General features: G+C 38.3%; 1 protein-coding gene across 1 annotated transcript; it reads left to right on the forward strand.

Moving 5' to 3' along the window:
• The first annotated feature begins 8,760 nt into the window (after positions 1-8,760).
• LOC121510170 (granzyme A-like) lies at positions 8,761-13,694 on the forward strand. Its single transcript, XM_041788113.1, has 5 exons — positions 8,761-8,822; positions 8,960-9,101; positions 12,062-12,203; positions 12,679-12,954; positions 13,031-13,694. The coding sequence occupies exons 1-5, from the start codon at positions 8,762-8,764 to the stop codon at positions 13,187-13,189; spliced, it is 780 nt and encodes a 259-aa protein (XP_041644047.1). The 5' UTR covers position 8,761; the 3' UTR covers positions 13,190-13,694.
• The last annotated feature ends 4,811 nt before the right edge of the window (positions 13,695-18,505 follow it).

Raw genomic sequence — 18,505 nt, forward strand, 5'->3', positions numbered from 1 at the left:
TGTCTGCATGAGTTGGGATGATTAGGATGTTTTAATAGCAGGGCAGCTTTGAGTAGTTTGATAGTGTTTTCCTTTGATACCGTTAACCTTGTTTCCTTTGCCTAAAACACAAAAACACTCATTTTACCTGCATTTTAAAAACACAGTAGCAGTATACAACTAACCTGCGTTCAACATTCAAACATTCATACACCTAATGCGACCCTTTCCTTTATTCTAATCTTAGCCTCAACTTGATATTTGTTATTCATCCCATCACTGATATCGATGAAAACACTACACTTTTACACTTCTGACCTTGAGGGTTGCAGAGATGTAGGTGGGGACTCCACAGCTGCCCTGGTCTTTTCGTTGAGTTTTTCTCTTCCTTAGTCACTACGTCTTCCTCTGTGCTCTCTGTTCTTGCTCAGTGAGGTTGACAATTCTTTTATTTTTTTTCCTGTCTCTCTCCTGTCTCCTGTCTCTCAGATTTTCCACCCTGTTAGTTTCAGGTTCCACCCTGTTAGGATTACATACCTAACGGTGGAAAATGTTACACCAAATTAGCAATTGCTATGACAGAGAGCAGAGTTATGCTAGTTAGCTTTGCACAGATAAACAGTATTTTAATACAAATATTGACTTTATAATAAAAAAAAAAGTGGTTTACTTCCATCATAATTGAGCCTAACAGTGGAAGTTTAAGAGTAGTACAGACAGATTAACAGCATAAAACTTCTGATAAAAGAAGACAGAAAGTTGCTTCTCACCTTCTTTTCTTCTCCAAAGTCCCTCTGAAAAATAAGCCATTAAGTTAGTAAAGTTGCATATTTTCTGTATGGGACAGAAAAAAGTGGGGACAATCATGATTTGGTGCAGCATAGGGCATATAGACCTAGTGTACCCTAATGTCAAGTCTAAACCATGGTAAAGCCACTGAAAACAGTCTGTCTTTGACTTATTCATTTTTCACTCTTACGCTCAGGTCCAGATGTTCTATGGCCAGTGATGGAGGACTCAGTGGGCTCAGATCAAGTGAGTCTCAGCTGGAATGTCTCTGCTTTCATGCAGACGGCACCACACAGTTACAATGTGACGATATGCACGATATGCACCAATACATGCACCACGCTCATCTACGACTACACTCCTGGTTCTGGTTCAATGACCATAAAAATCACCAACTTAACTTCAACTACGGAGTTCTTCATTGAGATTTCTGCTTTTGTTGTTCGGACCAACAATACTACTGGTGAAGAAGTGACCCTTCAAAGTAAATCTACAGCTTTATACATTAAAACAGGTAGGAGGGACTGAAATCTACTTCATGTACTTTGATTTTCATGACAATTGTATTTTTTTATATTTGTTTTTCTTTTTCCAGTTGACCGTCATTTACAGTTCAACACAGTCTTTATCATTTTGAAGCTGTTAAAGCTGGTTTCGCTGGTTCCTTCACTGTGGATTCTATATCGTGTCCTGAGAAAATGTAAGGCCTTTTTAGAGTAAAATAATCATACTCTATATCCCCCTTCATGTCCCTCATGGTTTACTCCTTTTTCTTCCACAGACAATTTCAAGGAATCAGCTCACAGTTTCTCAACGGATCAGCAGCTCTCAGCTGTGGAGACACAAGTGGATCTTATCCCAGAGAAGACCAGAGGAATCAGATTCAAATGAAAAAAGAAAAGCGCTAGATCAGGATTTACTAGTCATAGTTTATAATAACCAAGAGCCAAGTGCTCAGGTGTCATGTGAGGCCAAAGTGAATTTAACTGAATGTTTTGTCTCCTGAGTAATGCGGCTTAATTTCTTTAAGTTAGACCTAAACCATTACTTTTTCTGTTCTCAATGAACCAAGTAGTTTTGGTATCTAAACTCCATAGTGTTTATTTCTTCCTCATATGGGCAAATAATGATGGGGCCTGATATTGACCAACATGTGTCAAAGTCATTGGCAGACATAAGAAGAAGCTTATGTTGTTTATTACCTGCATACGTTACTCACACTTGCTGCTCTTCTCTTATCAGTCTGACTGATTAGGGTTTGTTTTTTGATATATATTTCTTTAATTTATTAGATGTGAGCAAGTTTTAATGCAGATATGGAGGTTCACATCTCAGCTGCATCTTTTGAGGGTCACTTAATGCCAAGAGGCAGTCCCAAAAGGAGAATTTAGTATGGATTTTTACATTTCTATGCTCATGGACATTTTGCACTTAAAATAAGGGATTACCTTTATGAAATTCACAGAACAGACATTGAAAAAACTATGGACTACAATTGTTGCCAAACAAATTAAGAGAAACACTGATTGACATGTCAAATAGTGAGATTTGTAAGGTTAGGTCAGAGATGTACTTGCTGTTACACCTTGTTTGTGATGCTACTGGTAAAAACAGACACATTCTTAAGGCATTTATCAGAAATATTCGCTCATTTCACCGCACCGTCTTCATGACAGTAATTAAAGCATTTGGCGGTCATCATGCCTTCATGTATGAGTAGTTAACACCAAGTATATCTCTTAGACAATCAGAAGAGTACATGTAGCCATTAGAGTATTTCCAGGAATTTTTAAGATAAATACTGTTTATCAAGATTCTGTTTCTGTACAGCGCACAGCTTAGAGATTTTGATCACTTGGTGCTTTTATACTGCCCATTAGAGGCAGGATATCAACGCCCCTGCTAAGCCTCGTCTACAATGTGTAACGCATTTTGGTGGAATAATGAGGCAAAGTTGTTCTGCTTCTGATCCATCATTGGAGGTAGTGACAGAGGTGTAATAGGGAAAAGTCTAACACATACGTAAGACTACATTTTAAGTATAAAAAAGTTTAAAATCACATTTGATAGTGAAGTGTAGGGAAAGAAATCCTTGTGTTACATGCTTCTACTTTTGGAGTTAGTTCTGATGTGCACAAAGATGATGAGCTGCTCTGAAGTGGGTAAATGTTAAGTGAAAGTAAGGGAGCATTTCTGTGTCATTTTATTAGCTTTATCAAATTTTGACAAAAGTGGCAGTCTACAAGACTAATAGTCTCATTTCTGAAGTAATAATAGTGCCATATCATCAGCCATTATAAGCTCATGTGGAGCAGGGATGGTCATTTCAAAAAAAGTTGGGATTCAGAGTCACTGGCAATTCAAAATGAATAATCAGCAAATGAAGTTGATAATACACCTAGAACAAAGGTAAGGAAATTTGTTTTTAGTATTATTTCTTTATTGTTGCAATGCTTCTTGGCAATAAAATCTTATACCATTGGAAAGCTTGTTTACTCCCTTATAAATGGTACCACATTTGTAAGGATCATGCATTTGTGGGATGAGCAGCAGAGCTGAGTATGTGGGTTGTGCCCCTAAAAAAAAAAAAAGCCAAATCTTCTCTGTCAATGCTAAACAGCTTATTTTGCCATTGACTGTTTTTGGTGGATTGGATGATCAAAGTCTGGAGAAACAAGACATACTGGTAATTTACCAATTCATAAATTTTTCGTGTTGGTCACTCTGGCATGAAGAGTATGCCCAGCTGTTCCCCCAGTGTTCAGTGGGGTTGGGGTCAGGACTTCCGGCAGCCCTGTGAGACCGGAGGTTGGCTGTGTGCAGTCTGTTCTGGATTGTCTGGGCAGAGAGCCATTGGCCATGTTGTCCTGCAAACCTTGACTGCAAATCTGTAGAAGACAGCCCACAGTTCTTATGCGTTGTCAGGGTGAGATAAGGGTCTTAGGGGTGTCGTCTTCTTGGGACGTCCACATTGCAGTCTGTCTCTGACATCCCCCTTTGAAGTCTGAATTACTCCAATCTCCAAACTTGGCCTTCAGTTGGGAGACAGTACTAGGGCTTACTCCAAACGATGCTGCAACCTGGTTTTGTGGAACACCAGCTTGAAGTTGCCCTTTCACTCAGACCCTATCCAGATCAGTGAAACATGGTGTGTCAATTCTTGGAACGGGCATCTGCTGATCACTGCAGCAGGGCTTGTTCACAGGTGGTCAGCACCTGGGGGTACCAGAAGCTCAATACAAGAGTCAATAGAAACAGCAAAATAAGCTGTTTGGCATTGGCAGAGAAGATTTGGCAAATTTTTCATGGGCACAACCCAAATACTCAGCTCTGCTGTCATCCCACAAATGCATGATCCTTACAAATGTGGCGCCATTTAAAAGAGAATAAGATTTATTGCCAAGAAGCATTGTTACAATAAAGAAATGATCTACCAAACACAGATGTCCTTACTATTTGTGTTAGGTTTAGTTTAGATATGTAATAAAAGGTAATATTACACATGTTTAAAAGACAAATGACCATCAAGCCCCATCCCGAAGAAAAGGTGCAAATGATCAAAAGTGGACATCTGCTTGATTCTTGTGTAAAAAGCTTACTGAAAATTTTAAAATATAGTAGGAGCTGTCTTTTTCTGGCTGTTTTACACAAAAATTATTGTGCTGTTGTGCAGGCACACTAGCCATTCTGAGAAAGAATGGCCCTCCTGCTGACAAAAAAAACTACCCAGATAGTGTTTACTACAGTTTTCTTTTCATCTTTTTTTACATAAAGCCTGAGAAGGGGATCTAAATATCTTAATTCTATTATTTCACAAGGCACAAGATCAATGTGTGACATGTTCTGGACTCATCTAAAGAAATGATCTAAACCCTGTATTTTAAAAAAAATTAAAATATTGAAAAATAAAATGTTAATGGAAGAAATTATCAACAGTATTTTGGCATATTTTTCACATTTATGCTAGGGTTTTAATTTTGCTCTACTCAGTATTTTTAAGGTCTACTGACTACATCAAATTAAATTTTTGGTTTTATTTTTTGTCAGAGTTAGTGTCATACAGATAAATAAACAAAGATAGTAACAAGCATGTTTACAAGTGGCCCTTGCCAGCAGGCCTTTGGTGGTTTTACATTTACGCCTACTGATGGGCCTCAGTCCACTGCTTAGCACTGGCAGTGCTCACCTCCGTTTCAGAGATTACAAAAGTTAACTTCTGCTTTTCTCGGTTGTATTTTAAATGTTTTTCAGCCCTGCATTCTTCATGATTTCTTTTTTCATGGAATTATTACAAGGAAAAGATGAAAAAAATGTAAAGGAAACTTTTTCTGACATAGGCAGCAGCTGAAGATCTGGAAGTTTTACCCTTGAAATTACCATCATTTCACAAGTCCCACCCCTTCTTGATTCTGATTGGACAGTGAGGGAGATGTGACGATAGCAAGTGCAGCACTGCTCCAAAAGCTGAACCTTTTTTTTTTAATCTGTGAGCACAGAGATAAAAACTGCTGATGCAGGGTGAGTTTTTTTCTGTTCAGGGCACTGAGCTCTGAAAACACACTACTCTGGCGTTGTATTGAAAATGGCTGCTGCCAGGACTTAAAGCAACAGCTGTGGGCACAGGCCCTAACAGTGCTAAAGCAGACTCGGGCTTTGCATTTCATTAATTTTCAGTATTCTCATTTCAAAAGAATTATGTCTTAGATTTGAAAAAATTTCAAAGCCCTAAAATGAGGATTCAGGCAGTGAAAATGTCTCACACTAACAAAGTGATTTGGTCAATAGAGCTATTGTCCTCATGTTTTCTGGACCTTAGTGTGAAATTGTTAAGATCTGTGGTGCCTTCAAAACATATAAATTGATGTATTACTCTACAGCAGAACTATACTATGAAAAACTTGCTTTCTTTGATGGCTGTTGTGACCTAGACTTGTATGAATAAAAAATGCATCCAAAAAAAATTTTGTTCATTTTTTGAAGGTTAGTTAAGAAGACTGATAGATTTTTTATGAACTATGTGAATCCAAAACTAGGTTGCACCCCAGCTTAGCAAAAAGGAAAGCTTTTCTGGTCTTTTACGAGTAACTAAACCATGTGGTGGCGGTGGGTTTGCTGGGCAAGACAGTGTGGCATTCCCGGTATCTGAGGAAAGTCAGAGGATGGCCATGAGGAGGCCAGAGGACCAAGGATGACGTGGCAAAGTGTCGAACCTGATCTGACCTGAAACCCCAGAGTTTCAGCTGAGGTGCATCTGCTATGGAATTTCATAAAGGAGGGGGGTACTGCACTACATGAGCTGTCCATTTTTTTTTTTTTTTGCCACGTTTTGCCCATTTTTGATTTAATTTTTGACACTTTTGCACAGTTTCTGTCTTTGTCACCTATTGTTGGCATTTCTAACCAATTTCAGCCACTTTTTTTTTAACAATTTTTAGATCTTTGACCCATTTTTGTCACTTTTGAGACATTTTTGCCCATTTTGCCACTTCAGTTTTGCAACTTTTAAGCTTTTTTGCTACCTCTTAACCCCTTTTTAACACTTCAGCATTTTTTTCACCCATTTTTCAATTTTTGCCTCTGCAACCCATTAATACCACTTTTAACCATTTTTTTTTTGCCAATTTTTTTTATACCTGTTACATTTTTTAAACTTTTTAACAGCTTTTCACAATTTCCCCACCCATTTTTAACCCTTTCTGCCATTCTTGACCCATTTTTGTTTCTTTCAACCCATTTCTTGCTACATTTTACTTATTTTTGCCACTCTGTAACCACTTTTAGTGCCAAATTTGCCCCTTTAATCAACTTTTCTCAAGTTTCACCCTTTTCACTATTTTTGCAGTCAATTATTTCCCTCAAAGTTACACTATATTGCAAAAGTATTCACTCACCCATCCAAATAATTGAAATCAGGTGTTCCAATCTCTTCCATGGCCACAGGTGTATAAAATCAAGCACCTAGGCATGCAGACTGTTTCTACAAACATTTGTGAAAGAATGGGTCATTCTCAGGAGCTCAGTGAATTCCAGCCTGGTACTGTGATAGGATGCTGAGGTGCATGGCGCAGAGGTCACCAACTTTCTGCAGAGTCAATCGCTACAGACCTCCAAACTTCATGTGACCTTCAGATTAGCTCAAGAACAGTGCGTAGAGAGCTTCATGGAATGGGTTTCCATGGCTGAGCAGCTACATCCAAGCCATACATCACCAAGTGCAATGCAAAGCGTCGGATGCAGTGATGCAAAGCATGCCATCACTGGACTCTAGAGCAGTGGAGAGGCGTTCTCTGGAGTGACAAATCACACTTCTACATCTGGCAATCTGATGGACCAGTCTGGGTTTGGCAGTTGCTAGGAGAACAGTACTTGTCTGACTGCATTGTGGCAAGTGTAAAGTTTGGTGGAGGGGGGATTATGGTGTGGGGTTGTTTTTCAGGAGCTGGGCTTGGCCCCTTAGTTCCAGTGAAAAGAACTCTGAATGCTTCAGCATACCAAGAGGTTTTGGACAATTCCATGCTCCCAACTTTGTGGGAACATTTTGGGGATGGCCCCTTCCTGTTCCAACATGACTGTGCACCAGTGCACAAAGCAAGGTCCATAAAGACATGGATGAGAGAGTTTGGTGTGGATGAATCCCTTTGGGATGAATTAGAGCAGAGCCTGAGAGTCAGGCCTTCCCGTCCAACATCAGTGTCTGGAAAAATGGTCAAAAATTCCCATAAATACACTCCTAAACCTTGTGGAAAGCCTTCCCAGAAGAGTTGAAGCTGTTACAGCTGCAAAGCGTGGAGCGATGTCATATTAAATTCTATGGGATATCACTTAAGTTCATATGCAAGTCAAGGCAAGTGAGCCAATACTTTTGGCAATATAGTGTATTTCAGTTCTTTCTACTTTATTCTCTTGCTACTTGAAGTTTGTGCGCATCATGACTTAGCTATGAAGTCTGACATTACTTTTCATATGTGCCCTATCTGCACTGTAAACATTACCGAAAAAGATATTTCTCTTTTGGGAAAAGGGGTTTACATTTTGGGAAAGACTATATTATACTTCAACATAAATAAATAAATAAAATGTGATTTTTGTTTCTATGATAAGAGTGGTTGTTATTCAGGTTAAATTCAAAGTATGGTTATCATGGATTAAATTTCCAGTGGACCATGATGTGCTGACCTCCACTGACCCCCAGTGTGCATAGGCCCTAGAAAGATTTATCCCTCTTATGGGAGGCCTTGATCCAGGGGGTACCCCATCTTTGATGATGACAGCTGGGATTGGTTACAGCCCCCTGCGACAACAAATGTGATAAGCAGTATAGATAATGGGCGGTTGAATGGATGGATAAACCAGGCTACGCTAATAAGGTTTTAATGCCTGATGTATTTGCAAGTTTCTGCACACCAGACACTTGTAAATCCAATGGATAAAGTTCAAGGAAAACCAGTTGACTCTGAGTTGTGTTTTGGTCTAAGTGAATGGTGCTCAAATGCAGCATCTTCTTTAACTCGTCTTTTATACCTTTTACCGAATAACATTTTTGATAGTGACATCAACATCTTCAGAAAAGTAGGAGATTATCGAAAGTTTTCACTGTTGCCTGAAACATAACGCTAAAGCATCCCATTCATTCAGCTTAACTCAATTTATTTTTCCTGATCATTGAATCAGATGTAATAGTTGCTATGTTTCCTCTGACTGGTGATATGACGTTATATCAAACACTCATATATGGAGCGGATAGGGATGGTAGCTCATTTCTCAGCCCACCCACAGTGATATGTCTCTACGCTGATGATGTTAACTGTTTCGCGTAAAGAAAAGCCCCCACCACACAGCCTCAAATGGTGAATGACAGGAATTGAAACCACTCCTGCTGAGGTTTGAACATTATGTCCATTTTGCTGACGATGCATTTCCATGCTCTGACCACATCCTTTGAAGTAGACATATAAAGATGAGTGTGTGAACAGAGGTGGGTTTGCACATAATGATGCTCTACCTCAGGGGCTTCACTGTTTTTGTCTGTTGTGTGGTTCTCTTTGTCAAGCCAAGTGAGTATTATCTATCATATTTTTATTTACTTACTGATATCTTAGACATTCTTGTCAGAAATGCACAATAATGCTACTTTAAATATGTTGCAGTCAGTTTAATGAAATGTTGAGTTTATCTTCTGTTTGTGTTTTAGGCCATGGCTCTGAGATCATTGAAGGTGAAGAAGTGACGCCTCACTCCCTGCCTTTCATGGCGCTGCTGACGGACAAACGTTTTATCTGTGGAGGGATACTGATCAGTCCAAAATGGGTCCTGACTGCAGCCCACTGTGCAAAGTAAGAAAAAACATGCTTACATTCATAAAACCTTCTTACCATTGAATTGCATTCAATATCTTTGTTTACCACTCATAACTCAAAAGGCTAACTGTGCTGGTTTACTTTCAGGTGTTATAGTATTGAGTTTTCCATTCAGTGGTGTGCATTCTTTTCTGGCTAAGTTTCTTTAAAAAGTTGGGTCGCTGTTTAAAATCTAAATAAAAACAGAACAGAATGATTTGCAAAACACTGACATGCCACATAACTTGAACATAGCACAAACACAACTATCAAATGTTGATTTTTTTTAAGATGATATCCCCCTTTCAAATTTGATGAAAGAGACAGATTGAAAAAGTTGGGACAGGGTCATTTATACCAGTCAAGTATCAACTCTAACCTGACATGCCAGATGGATGTGTGAAACACATCCATCTGGAAAACCTTCAATACTAAGCATTTGGGAAAGGGCAGAGTAATTGAAAAAAACTCATAGTGTGATTGGATGAACGTTCTGTCTGTCACATCTTTATGGGCCAATCAGAGCAACAAAACACGTGATGTAGCCGTTATCAAGGTGCGCATGCACAGCTACCAAGGAATAACTCGAACCATGGCGACTGTAGACATGTCAGTACACGCCTTTTGTTGTTTTTGAAAAGAAAACAACTCACTGCTGTTCTTTGTTTATCTTTTAATTAAGAAATATCATCAAGTTCTGATAAAACTGGCGCTTTAGCAGCATCCACGCTAAGCTTTTCTGTGATTGCACCAGCCTCTTGTTGCTTCTTACTTACGTCACAACTTCGCCGCGCCTGAGAGTACTGCCCCTCGTCACTGATTGGTCCTGTCACTTTGTAACTGAGCCCAAATGGTTCAGATGGGAGCTTTGCAAGATGGATTCGCCAGTGAAAAATAAGGAAACAGACGTATCCATCTGCTTTGCAAGGTTACTGTTCTGTGGGGTTTCAGACTGTTTCAAACACCCATGTTGGGGGATATATTTCGCATTCATCAAGGCATAGATGGTGTTTAAGAGGGGCACGACATGTCTGTTAATCAGTGATCATCAACTGGTGGCCTGTGGCCAAATAAGACCTTCTAAGCCTCCTTGTCTGGCCCCCAAAAGATGATTAAATTAAAAAAAGGTGAGGAGGAATAAAGACAATTTGGGGTTTATTTATTAAATCAACCCCATAAATGATCAATATTTCAACATTTAATCAAAAATGACTTAATCGTGTTGTTCTTATATATATATATATATATATATATATATATATATATATATATATATACAGTGCTTAAAGTGTGGGTATTACACTTTTCCGATTTTTAAAACATAAATGTAAAGTCACAATGTTGGGTGTCCATACACCATGTATGCAAATTTTCAAACCGCAAGATAGACGTATGCAGCAGTAATCTTGGAATTCGCGTGAACTGATGAAAACGGTTCGTTGAAAACCTCGCCAAGACTCTACTGAGACGAGATTTCGATGGACTAAATTGATGAGGTCATCACAATAGGATCTCCTGACTGGTTTGTGGTTTGTCCCTGCTGCCGGCAAAGTGGAACAGAGCACCCCCACAAGGCCTTTTAGCCATTAGCTACTTAGCAACAGAGTAATTTAACACTTACCAAACAGATACGTCCCGCTCTGTCCTTCGCTGCTGCTGGTTTTCTTCCCCTTCTCTCTCCAAACTATCAGGATCAGACTCCGGGTCTAACAGGTACGGATGTATATCAAAATACGTCATATTTTACTCAGTCGGACCGGTTCATTCAAAGTTTTCAACTACTAGCATAATTACACTAGCCACATTAGAGGGGGCGGGCACAAAACATTGAGTCCTGCTGCTGGCCAGCCTCAGGGAAATCGGCCAATCAGAGGAAAGCAGGTCCGTGGAGCCGGAGGGAGTTAAAGAGACAGCAGCGAAAATGAAGCGTTTCAGACGGAGGTTAAAATAAGGGTTTTTCAGGATGCCATTGTGAGAAACATGAGAAGTTTTTTGAGCTGTAATCCATGGTAAGCTACTACATGGGTATCAGAGAGATGGTGTAAAGCTTTGAAAAAAGGCAAAATACCCCCACTTTAACAAATTTATTGGACCACCACCCAAAGTAAGGTTTATGCCACAGCTGCCCTAAATTAACATCATTGGTAATTACCAAAATCATTTTTTATGTTTCCGCAATGGTTAATACACCAATATGTAGAAGCTCATAAACTGAAATGATATTTTTAATGCTAAAATATAATTATTATTGTTATCCATGAATTTTCAAATGTACTGATTTACAACAAAACTGAAAAACAGTAAAGCAAATTATTATTTCTTGATTAATATGTCAAATTATAGTTATTTACTTGCATTCCTGAAGAGAAAAATTAGTTTTAGTGGTTGAATGTTATGCTTGATTAATTTGTGACTTGTCAGAGAAGCCCAGTGAGCCGGCTCAAATTTGGGTATAAAAAGCTGAATTCAGTTTGAAATTCCTCATTCCTGTTTAAAATGATAAAACCTGGAGAGTTCACTGAAAATGAAACAGTCTGTATTAAAGCACTCTTACCAATCAGGAAGCAGCATATAGCATCATACCTAGTGATGGACAACATTGCAGCCTCAGAAATATGTAGCTGAAATATTTCAAATGTCCCCTTGTAGCTGGCTGCAGTATAGGGATTAGGGACTGATCTCACTGCTAAAGCCTAAAAATGTCTTAATCTTTTTATTTACCATTTGAAAGTCTGGCCCCAAAGTGTCTGCTAAGATGAAAAGCTGGTACTTTTACGAATGTAGTTGATAATAACCCCTGCTGTAGATGAAAAAATCTCAAGTTCGGTTGCAATTTTGAACAATTTTCTTGAATTGATGCCTTTTTTTTAAATGTATCCCAAAATGAAGAGACCAGCACTACACTGGAAACAACACTAATGTTATTTTGATAATAATAATAATGTCTTAACTGGCAGGGTTTCGTTTACGGAGGTGATGCTGGGAGTTCATGCCATCAATGAAATAGAAAAAGATTCTCGGCAGGTAATACAGGTGAAGAGATTTCCTCATCCCTGTTATGATGAGGGTGAAAAAGCCAACGACCTCATGTTGCTCAAGGTAAGATTTTACATTACAAAAGCTGGAATAGCTGTAGATTAAAGATAGTAAATATTCAAAATTCTGCACAGGACAGACCTTCTAAAGATTGAGAAAAACAAAAAGAGTGGTTTTGTTTAATTATTTGGTCCTTCTACTTTTTAAGCCTGAAGAATAAGATGCCATGCAATTGCTAGATTAAAAAATGTGTCATGAAGCAGGTTCCCATCTGCTACTGAAGGCAAAAGAATGGGAAGAGTAAGGTTTGATTTTGTGCAAGTTTAGCAAAGAAGGATGTAAATATGACATGATTCATTGGTTCTATTTTTGGGAAATGGGACTCGGGTAAGTTGTGAAGCATTAAAAAGACATACAGGGATGTTTTAGACTAAAAAGAGTAGGTAGACACATTGTTAAATAGTAATGTGTTGCTGAGCCAAAGGCATTGCACAGAAATTCAGCATCAACAAGTGATGATGTTTTTTTTTTGTATCAGTTGAAAAAAAAGGTGAAGAAAACCAAGACGGTGCAGTGGCTTGAGTTGGGTAACAACATCAAATACCCGGCAGCTGGCTCAAACTGTCTGGTGGCTGGATGGGGGAAGACAAACAACATCGCCAAGCAGATGTCCAATGTTCTGATGGCCGTCAATGTGACCGTGATTGAAAGGGAGAAGTGCAACTCGCCTCAATATTACAATCTGAAACCTTTTATCACCAGCAGCATGATTTGTGCCGGTTCAGACGGCAAAAACCATGCAGACACCTGTCAGGTAAAGACTCGACCTGTGAACATTTTATCTTCTAACTGTGAATGTGCTTAAAATGTCATGTTTGCAACCTCCACAGGGGGATTCAGGAGGACCACTGTTGTGCAATGGACAGCTTGTTGGAGTGACTTCTTTTGGATGGAAGTGTGGTGTTATCAAAAAGCCTGGAGTGTATTCTTTTCTCTCTGAGAAACAACTCAGCTGGATTAAGAAGACCATGAAGAAGTCTGATGTATAATCATTACATCCTGCAGACTTTTTTGTATTTTTAAGTTAACCTTTAGATTCTCTTTTGTAATGCCAGATCATTTGAATGAACTCCTTCAGCAATTAAATCATGTAAGCAACATTCACCACTTACTCTATCAGATAAGCCGGCTTGTCTATGCCTGTTTTATGTCCACAACTTTAAATACTTTATTCTAAGTGGTTTATGTGCCATGCTTATAATTGTGAACTGTGTCAGCTGTCCCACAGGAGGCCCAACAATCAGGGGACTACACCAAAATAGTGAACAGGCAGTTGTGGTGCTAAGAATTGTGTCTTATTTTTCTGATAGTTTGGTAAAGGTTGGTCCTTTTTTCTATCATTTTGTTGACTTTTTGACTTCATGTTTTTTTCAACCTATAACAATAAAAGAAAATAATGTAGCCCAGCCCTCCCGCCTGATCTGACATGGTGACCACTGAAACAGAAAAATCAATTAGATCGCAAGAAAGTATCAAAGTGGCATTTAACATGCAAACCAGAGATGCCCTTTTTCTTTGAGTCTTTAAATAAAGAGTTTTCTGAGTAAAGGTTAGTTCTTAGGGACTCCTCATTATTATTTTACCATATTATTGCTGTAGCAGACCCCTAACAATGACATTAGTGTAGCGGCCTCTCACGTATGTATGATTCAGTTTTCTGGTTTCAGTTTTTAAATTAGAAGAATCTGATGCCTCTTTACACACATTAGACAGTTTGTCTGTGTAGGAAATCTGTAGAGGATGTTATAAATGTCTGCTGCTTTGTAACCCAAGTTTCAACAGCAACACACAAAAAGATCATGTTGTAACTCAGACCAGACCACAGGAGGAGAATTTTCACAGCACATCTTAAAACCACCTTACAGGAAATGTGCAAATGTAGTAACTGGTGTATGCAAATCATCTGAAGATGAAAGCACAGACACATATTAAAGCGAGCATCTGTTTCCAGTAAAAGAAATGATGACACAGCAAATATTAGTGCAAATTATTATTCATCCATTTTTTTGATTGATTTATCTCTGATACACTTCTTCACTCTGATTCCTGTGAACTAAAAAGGCCTATTTTTATTCCTACAGTATTTACCCTCCAAAATTAGAGAGATTATTGATAATAAATATTCAGTAAAGGGCAGCTATGTATGAATTTGTATGAATGATACTGATGAAAACACTACAGCCTTTCTTTCAATGATGTGAATGGGTAAAAAGCGCTTTGATAGACTGCAATAAAAACACTATATAGTGCCTTTAACACAATTACGGTGGGTGCTACTTCAGTTTTAATACCTCTGACTGAGGACAAACTGAGTTTCCAAGACAGTAATTCTCAAACTACATCACAAGGTGGCACTCTGCTTTACTTATCACTGCTGTACTTTTCAAAGAGGAGATTTAACCTTTCTTGGGGTGTAGACAATTTCAATAAGCTTAAAATGTTTTAATAAAAATACCCGAGCTCATATTTGAGAGTTCTTTATTAAAATGACTAAACATATAAAATGTATCCTCCTTAAGTAAGACAGTACAACCTAAAATGGCACAAAAGCTGACACATAAATCCATGCATTTCATTTTACTTCATTCTCTGTAACGGGTTGATTTCAGTACATCCCACCACATTTATCTCAGTATTAGAGTAGCAATGCTGGTATTCTTATGATAAATTAATTTCAGTCTTTTTTTTCTTGAGATCTTGAGAAATCATGAAAAACAACATCATCGTTAAATAATGGCATAAATAAGTCTACATCTTCAGAAAACAACTTGCTATCACAGAAAATAGAGCAAAATAAAACGCATGGATTAACATCCTCTTAGGGCTTCTGTACAATCAGTCTATTAGTTCACTTGTCTATTTCAGTCTTTAAAGGTTAGTGGGAAACAAAACAAGTATAACATCATTTGCTTCAAACCTTTTATTTCACGAGAACTCTGAGCAGACACAAGAATTAACAGCATAAGAAAATAAAATCTACTTTGCTTGGCAACTGATCTGCCCCTTATCAAGGTGTAATGAAAAAATTACCCCACCCAGGAAATTCCATTGAGCCCTTTATTTGAGCGTTTAGTGAATTATCACTGACCAACTGCCATGCCGCCTGTGTTTACTCTGTTGTCATGGTCACACACAAAACTCATGCACCCACCTCAGTGCCACTGAAACCATCAAATCTAACCACACCCTTATTAAGTGTTTACTTTTTTATAATGAATGAACTTAGAGAATTTATGAATGTGTTGGTACATAAAAATAGCCACATGCCCCTCAGGGATCTCGGTAACACTCAGTAACATGCACACACATGAACTCCAGAGTAAATGTTTCCTGTGTTTGCATCCCTTGTGTGTGATGGAGGAGCTGCCCACCTTGCCTCGCCTTTTCTTTCACTGACTGGTGACGCAACTCAGTGGTAACAAAGACAAATCTTGTTTTATAGGGGACTGGAGACAGTAATATCCTGACAGGTGAGTCACAGCCATCATCAAATGTAACTGATTTATGCATGCCTGGCTCATGCTGCAGTCAAAGGTGTGATTACTCTTCCATTTGTTTTAGTTGTGCTTAACTTGTAGATGAAGAGAACCTGAGAAATCATCTTGCTATTACCTTTACTCTATGGTAAGCTGTTGTACAGATGTGAGTTGGTCAGCAGCTGGCATCAAGACAGACAGGCTGCAGACCGCTGCTTTCAGATGCCCCCTTTTGCAGACCACTACTGTGAGATGCCACCTCTGTCAGGATGGAAACACATGCTAAAACCTTCACAAATAAAATTGTAAAAAACTTCTGGTTAGGGTTAAAGTGCAGGTTAAGGTAAGGGTTTGGATACCAAAAGTTAAATGTCAAAAACCTAGCCTGCAGTACCTTATTAAAGAACATTTAATAAAGCAGCATAAACAGTCTGCTGACAGGAAAAAAGCTTGTCATCCATGAAAACACTCTTAACACATCTAACATAGATAAGGTAAACACTAATGAAGCTACATTATCTTTAGCTATGTTTGCTATGTAGCTACATTGAACTAATAGTAGTGTTAACTATGTAGCTAGTATAGTAATGTTAGCTTTAGCTGAAGATAACAAAGCTAAAACAAGCCACCGTTTGCATAACTACACTCCCCTCCAAAAATATTTGAACACTGAGGCCAATTCTTTTATTTTTGCTGTGGACTAAAAACATTTGGGTTTGACACAAAAAGATGAACATGAGACAAGAGGTCAACATTTCAGCTTTTATTTCCAGGTGTTTACATCTGGATCTGATACACCACTTAGGAGCTGGTTTTATTTGTAACAGAACACCAAATTTTTGGGTGAGCAAAAGTATTGGAACAGAGAGACTTAAAATATATATAAGTGAATAAGACTTAATATTTAGTTGGAAATCCTTTGCTTGCAGTAACTACATCAAGCCTGTGACCCACTAATGTCACTAAACTTTTGCATTCTTCTTTTGTGATGCTTTTCCAGGCTTTCATTGCTGCCTCTCTTGACTTTGCCAGTCTAACGCCTTCCACTTCTTGCCTCTGATGAACTCCTTTGTTGTTTTGGCAGTGTGTGATCTCACAATCAGTTTGGTTGCATCTTTCTTGAAATTGGCAGATAAAATGTTTCTGTAGACTTCTGAGTTCATTTTGCTGCTGCCATCATGTGTTTCATCATCAATGAAGATCAATGAGCCCGTCTCAGAAGAAGCCATGCAAGCCCAAGCCATGACATTACCTCCCCTGTGTTTCACAGATGAGCTTGTGTGTTAGGGATCATGAACAGATCCTTTCTTTCTCCAGACTTTAGTCTTTCCATCACTTTGGTAAAGGTTCATCTTTGTCTCATCAGTCCATAAAACTTTGTCCCAGAATGTTTGAGGCTCGTTTCTGTGTCTTTGGGAAATTCCAGCCTGGCCTTCCTGTTCTTCTTGCTAATCAGAGGTTTTCCTCTGGTGTAGCCTCTGTACTTTTACTCATGAAGTCTTCTGTGAACAGTAGATGATGATACCTTCACTCCTGTCCTCTGGAGTTTGTTGCTGATGTCAGCAACAGTTGTTTAAGGGTCTATCTTTACAGCTCTCACAATGCTTCTGTCATCAACTGCTGCGGTTTACCTTGGTCTAGCCATTCAAAAGTTACGAGTACATCAGTGGTTTCTATCTTCTTTAACGATGTGCATTTCTATTTTTTATTTTTCTATGAAGGTAATCCCTCACATCTTAATGAAAATGGATTGTTATGGATTGAATAGGACCAAAGGGGACAGTAAAGAGTTATTGTTTGATAACCAAGCCTTTCAAAAGAAACATTTTTTATCACAATTAATCTCAGAATTTCTGTGATTAATTGCAATTCATCACATCCTATTTTATTGCATTTTAAAAAGTCCACTATTTGGGATTTTTTTCTGCTGTCCTAAACTAAGGGTAATTGGCTTCTCTTTGGAAACAGACTTGCTTTTATAGGTAGATGAAAGATTAGAACATGAACTTAGGGGCAAAGCAGTGGCAAGATGCATTTTTAAGTTCACATTTGGTATTGATACTTTGTTAGAGTGATCGATACCAAAATAGTACTTTGTAAATGTCGATATTGTAGTACTGATACCGCCGCCACTAGTGCAGATGAAATCTGACTTGTCCACTGAGCCATTTGTGAGTTTTTTTTAAACCAAAATAAGACATTAAAGAGCCATGGTGGACTTATTTTACATCACTGTTGATGCAGGGAGACACTAACATGGCTTATGTCAAGTGTGCTGAAAGGGACAATTTAACGTGTGATTAATGCAATTGAAAAAGGATATTGCACACTAATTATGGGCCTTAATTACAACCCAGTTGATTTCAGTTTCATTCATATATTCTTGGTTGTCTTAATAAGGCATTTTTCCATTCTATTTAAACGGTTTACTTGCTTTTATATTTTCTATAAACTTATTTTTCTGACTGAGTCAAAAAAGTTCAGAATATCTACCTTGTCTTACTAAATTGATCAGAAACCCATATGATATATATATTTATATTTTGCTGCCATTTAACAAGAACTTATACAAACCAAGGAAAGAAATGAACTCTACAATTAACAACTGTATACAGACCTAATAGCCATATCTGACTGACAATGCATCCCTCATTATGCAACCACACTCTGAGACGTTTACGCACAGAGCATGAAAAGGTGTGGTATCTTAAGACTACTGTGCATACATCATAAACTGCAGTAGTCACACCTATCAGATATCGTTAATACTCATTAAATTACTCCCATGAGTCCAGGAAAAAGGTCAAATGAAGCTAACTTCTAACCTTC

The sequence above is a fragment of the Cheilinus undulatus genome, linkage group 5, assembly GCF_018320785.1.
Source record: "Cheilinus undulatus linkage group 5, ASM1832078v1, whole genome shotgun sequence".
Taxonomy (NCBI): Eukaryota; Metazoa; Chordata; class Actinopteri; order Labriformes; family Labridae; genus Cheilinus; species Cheilinus undulatus.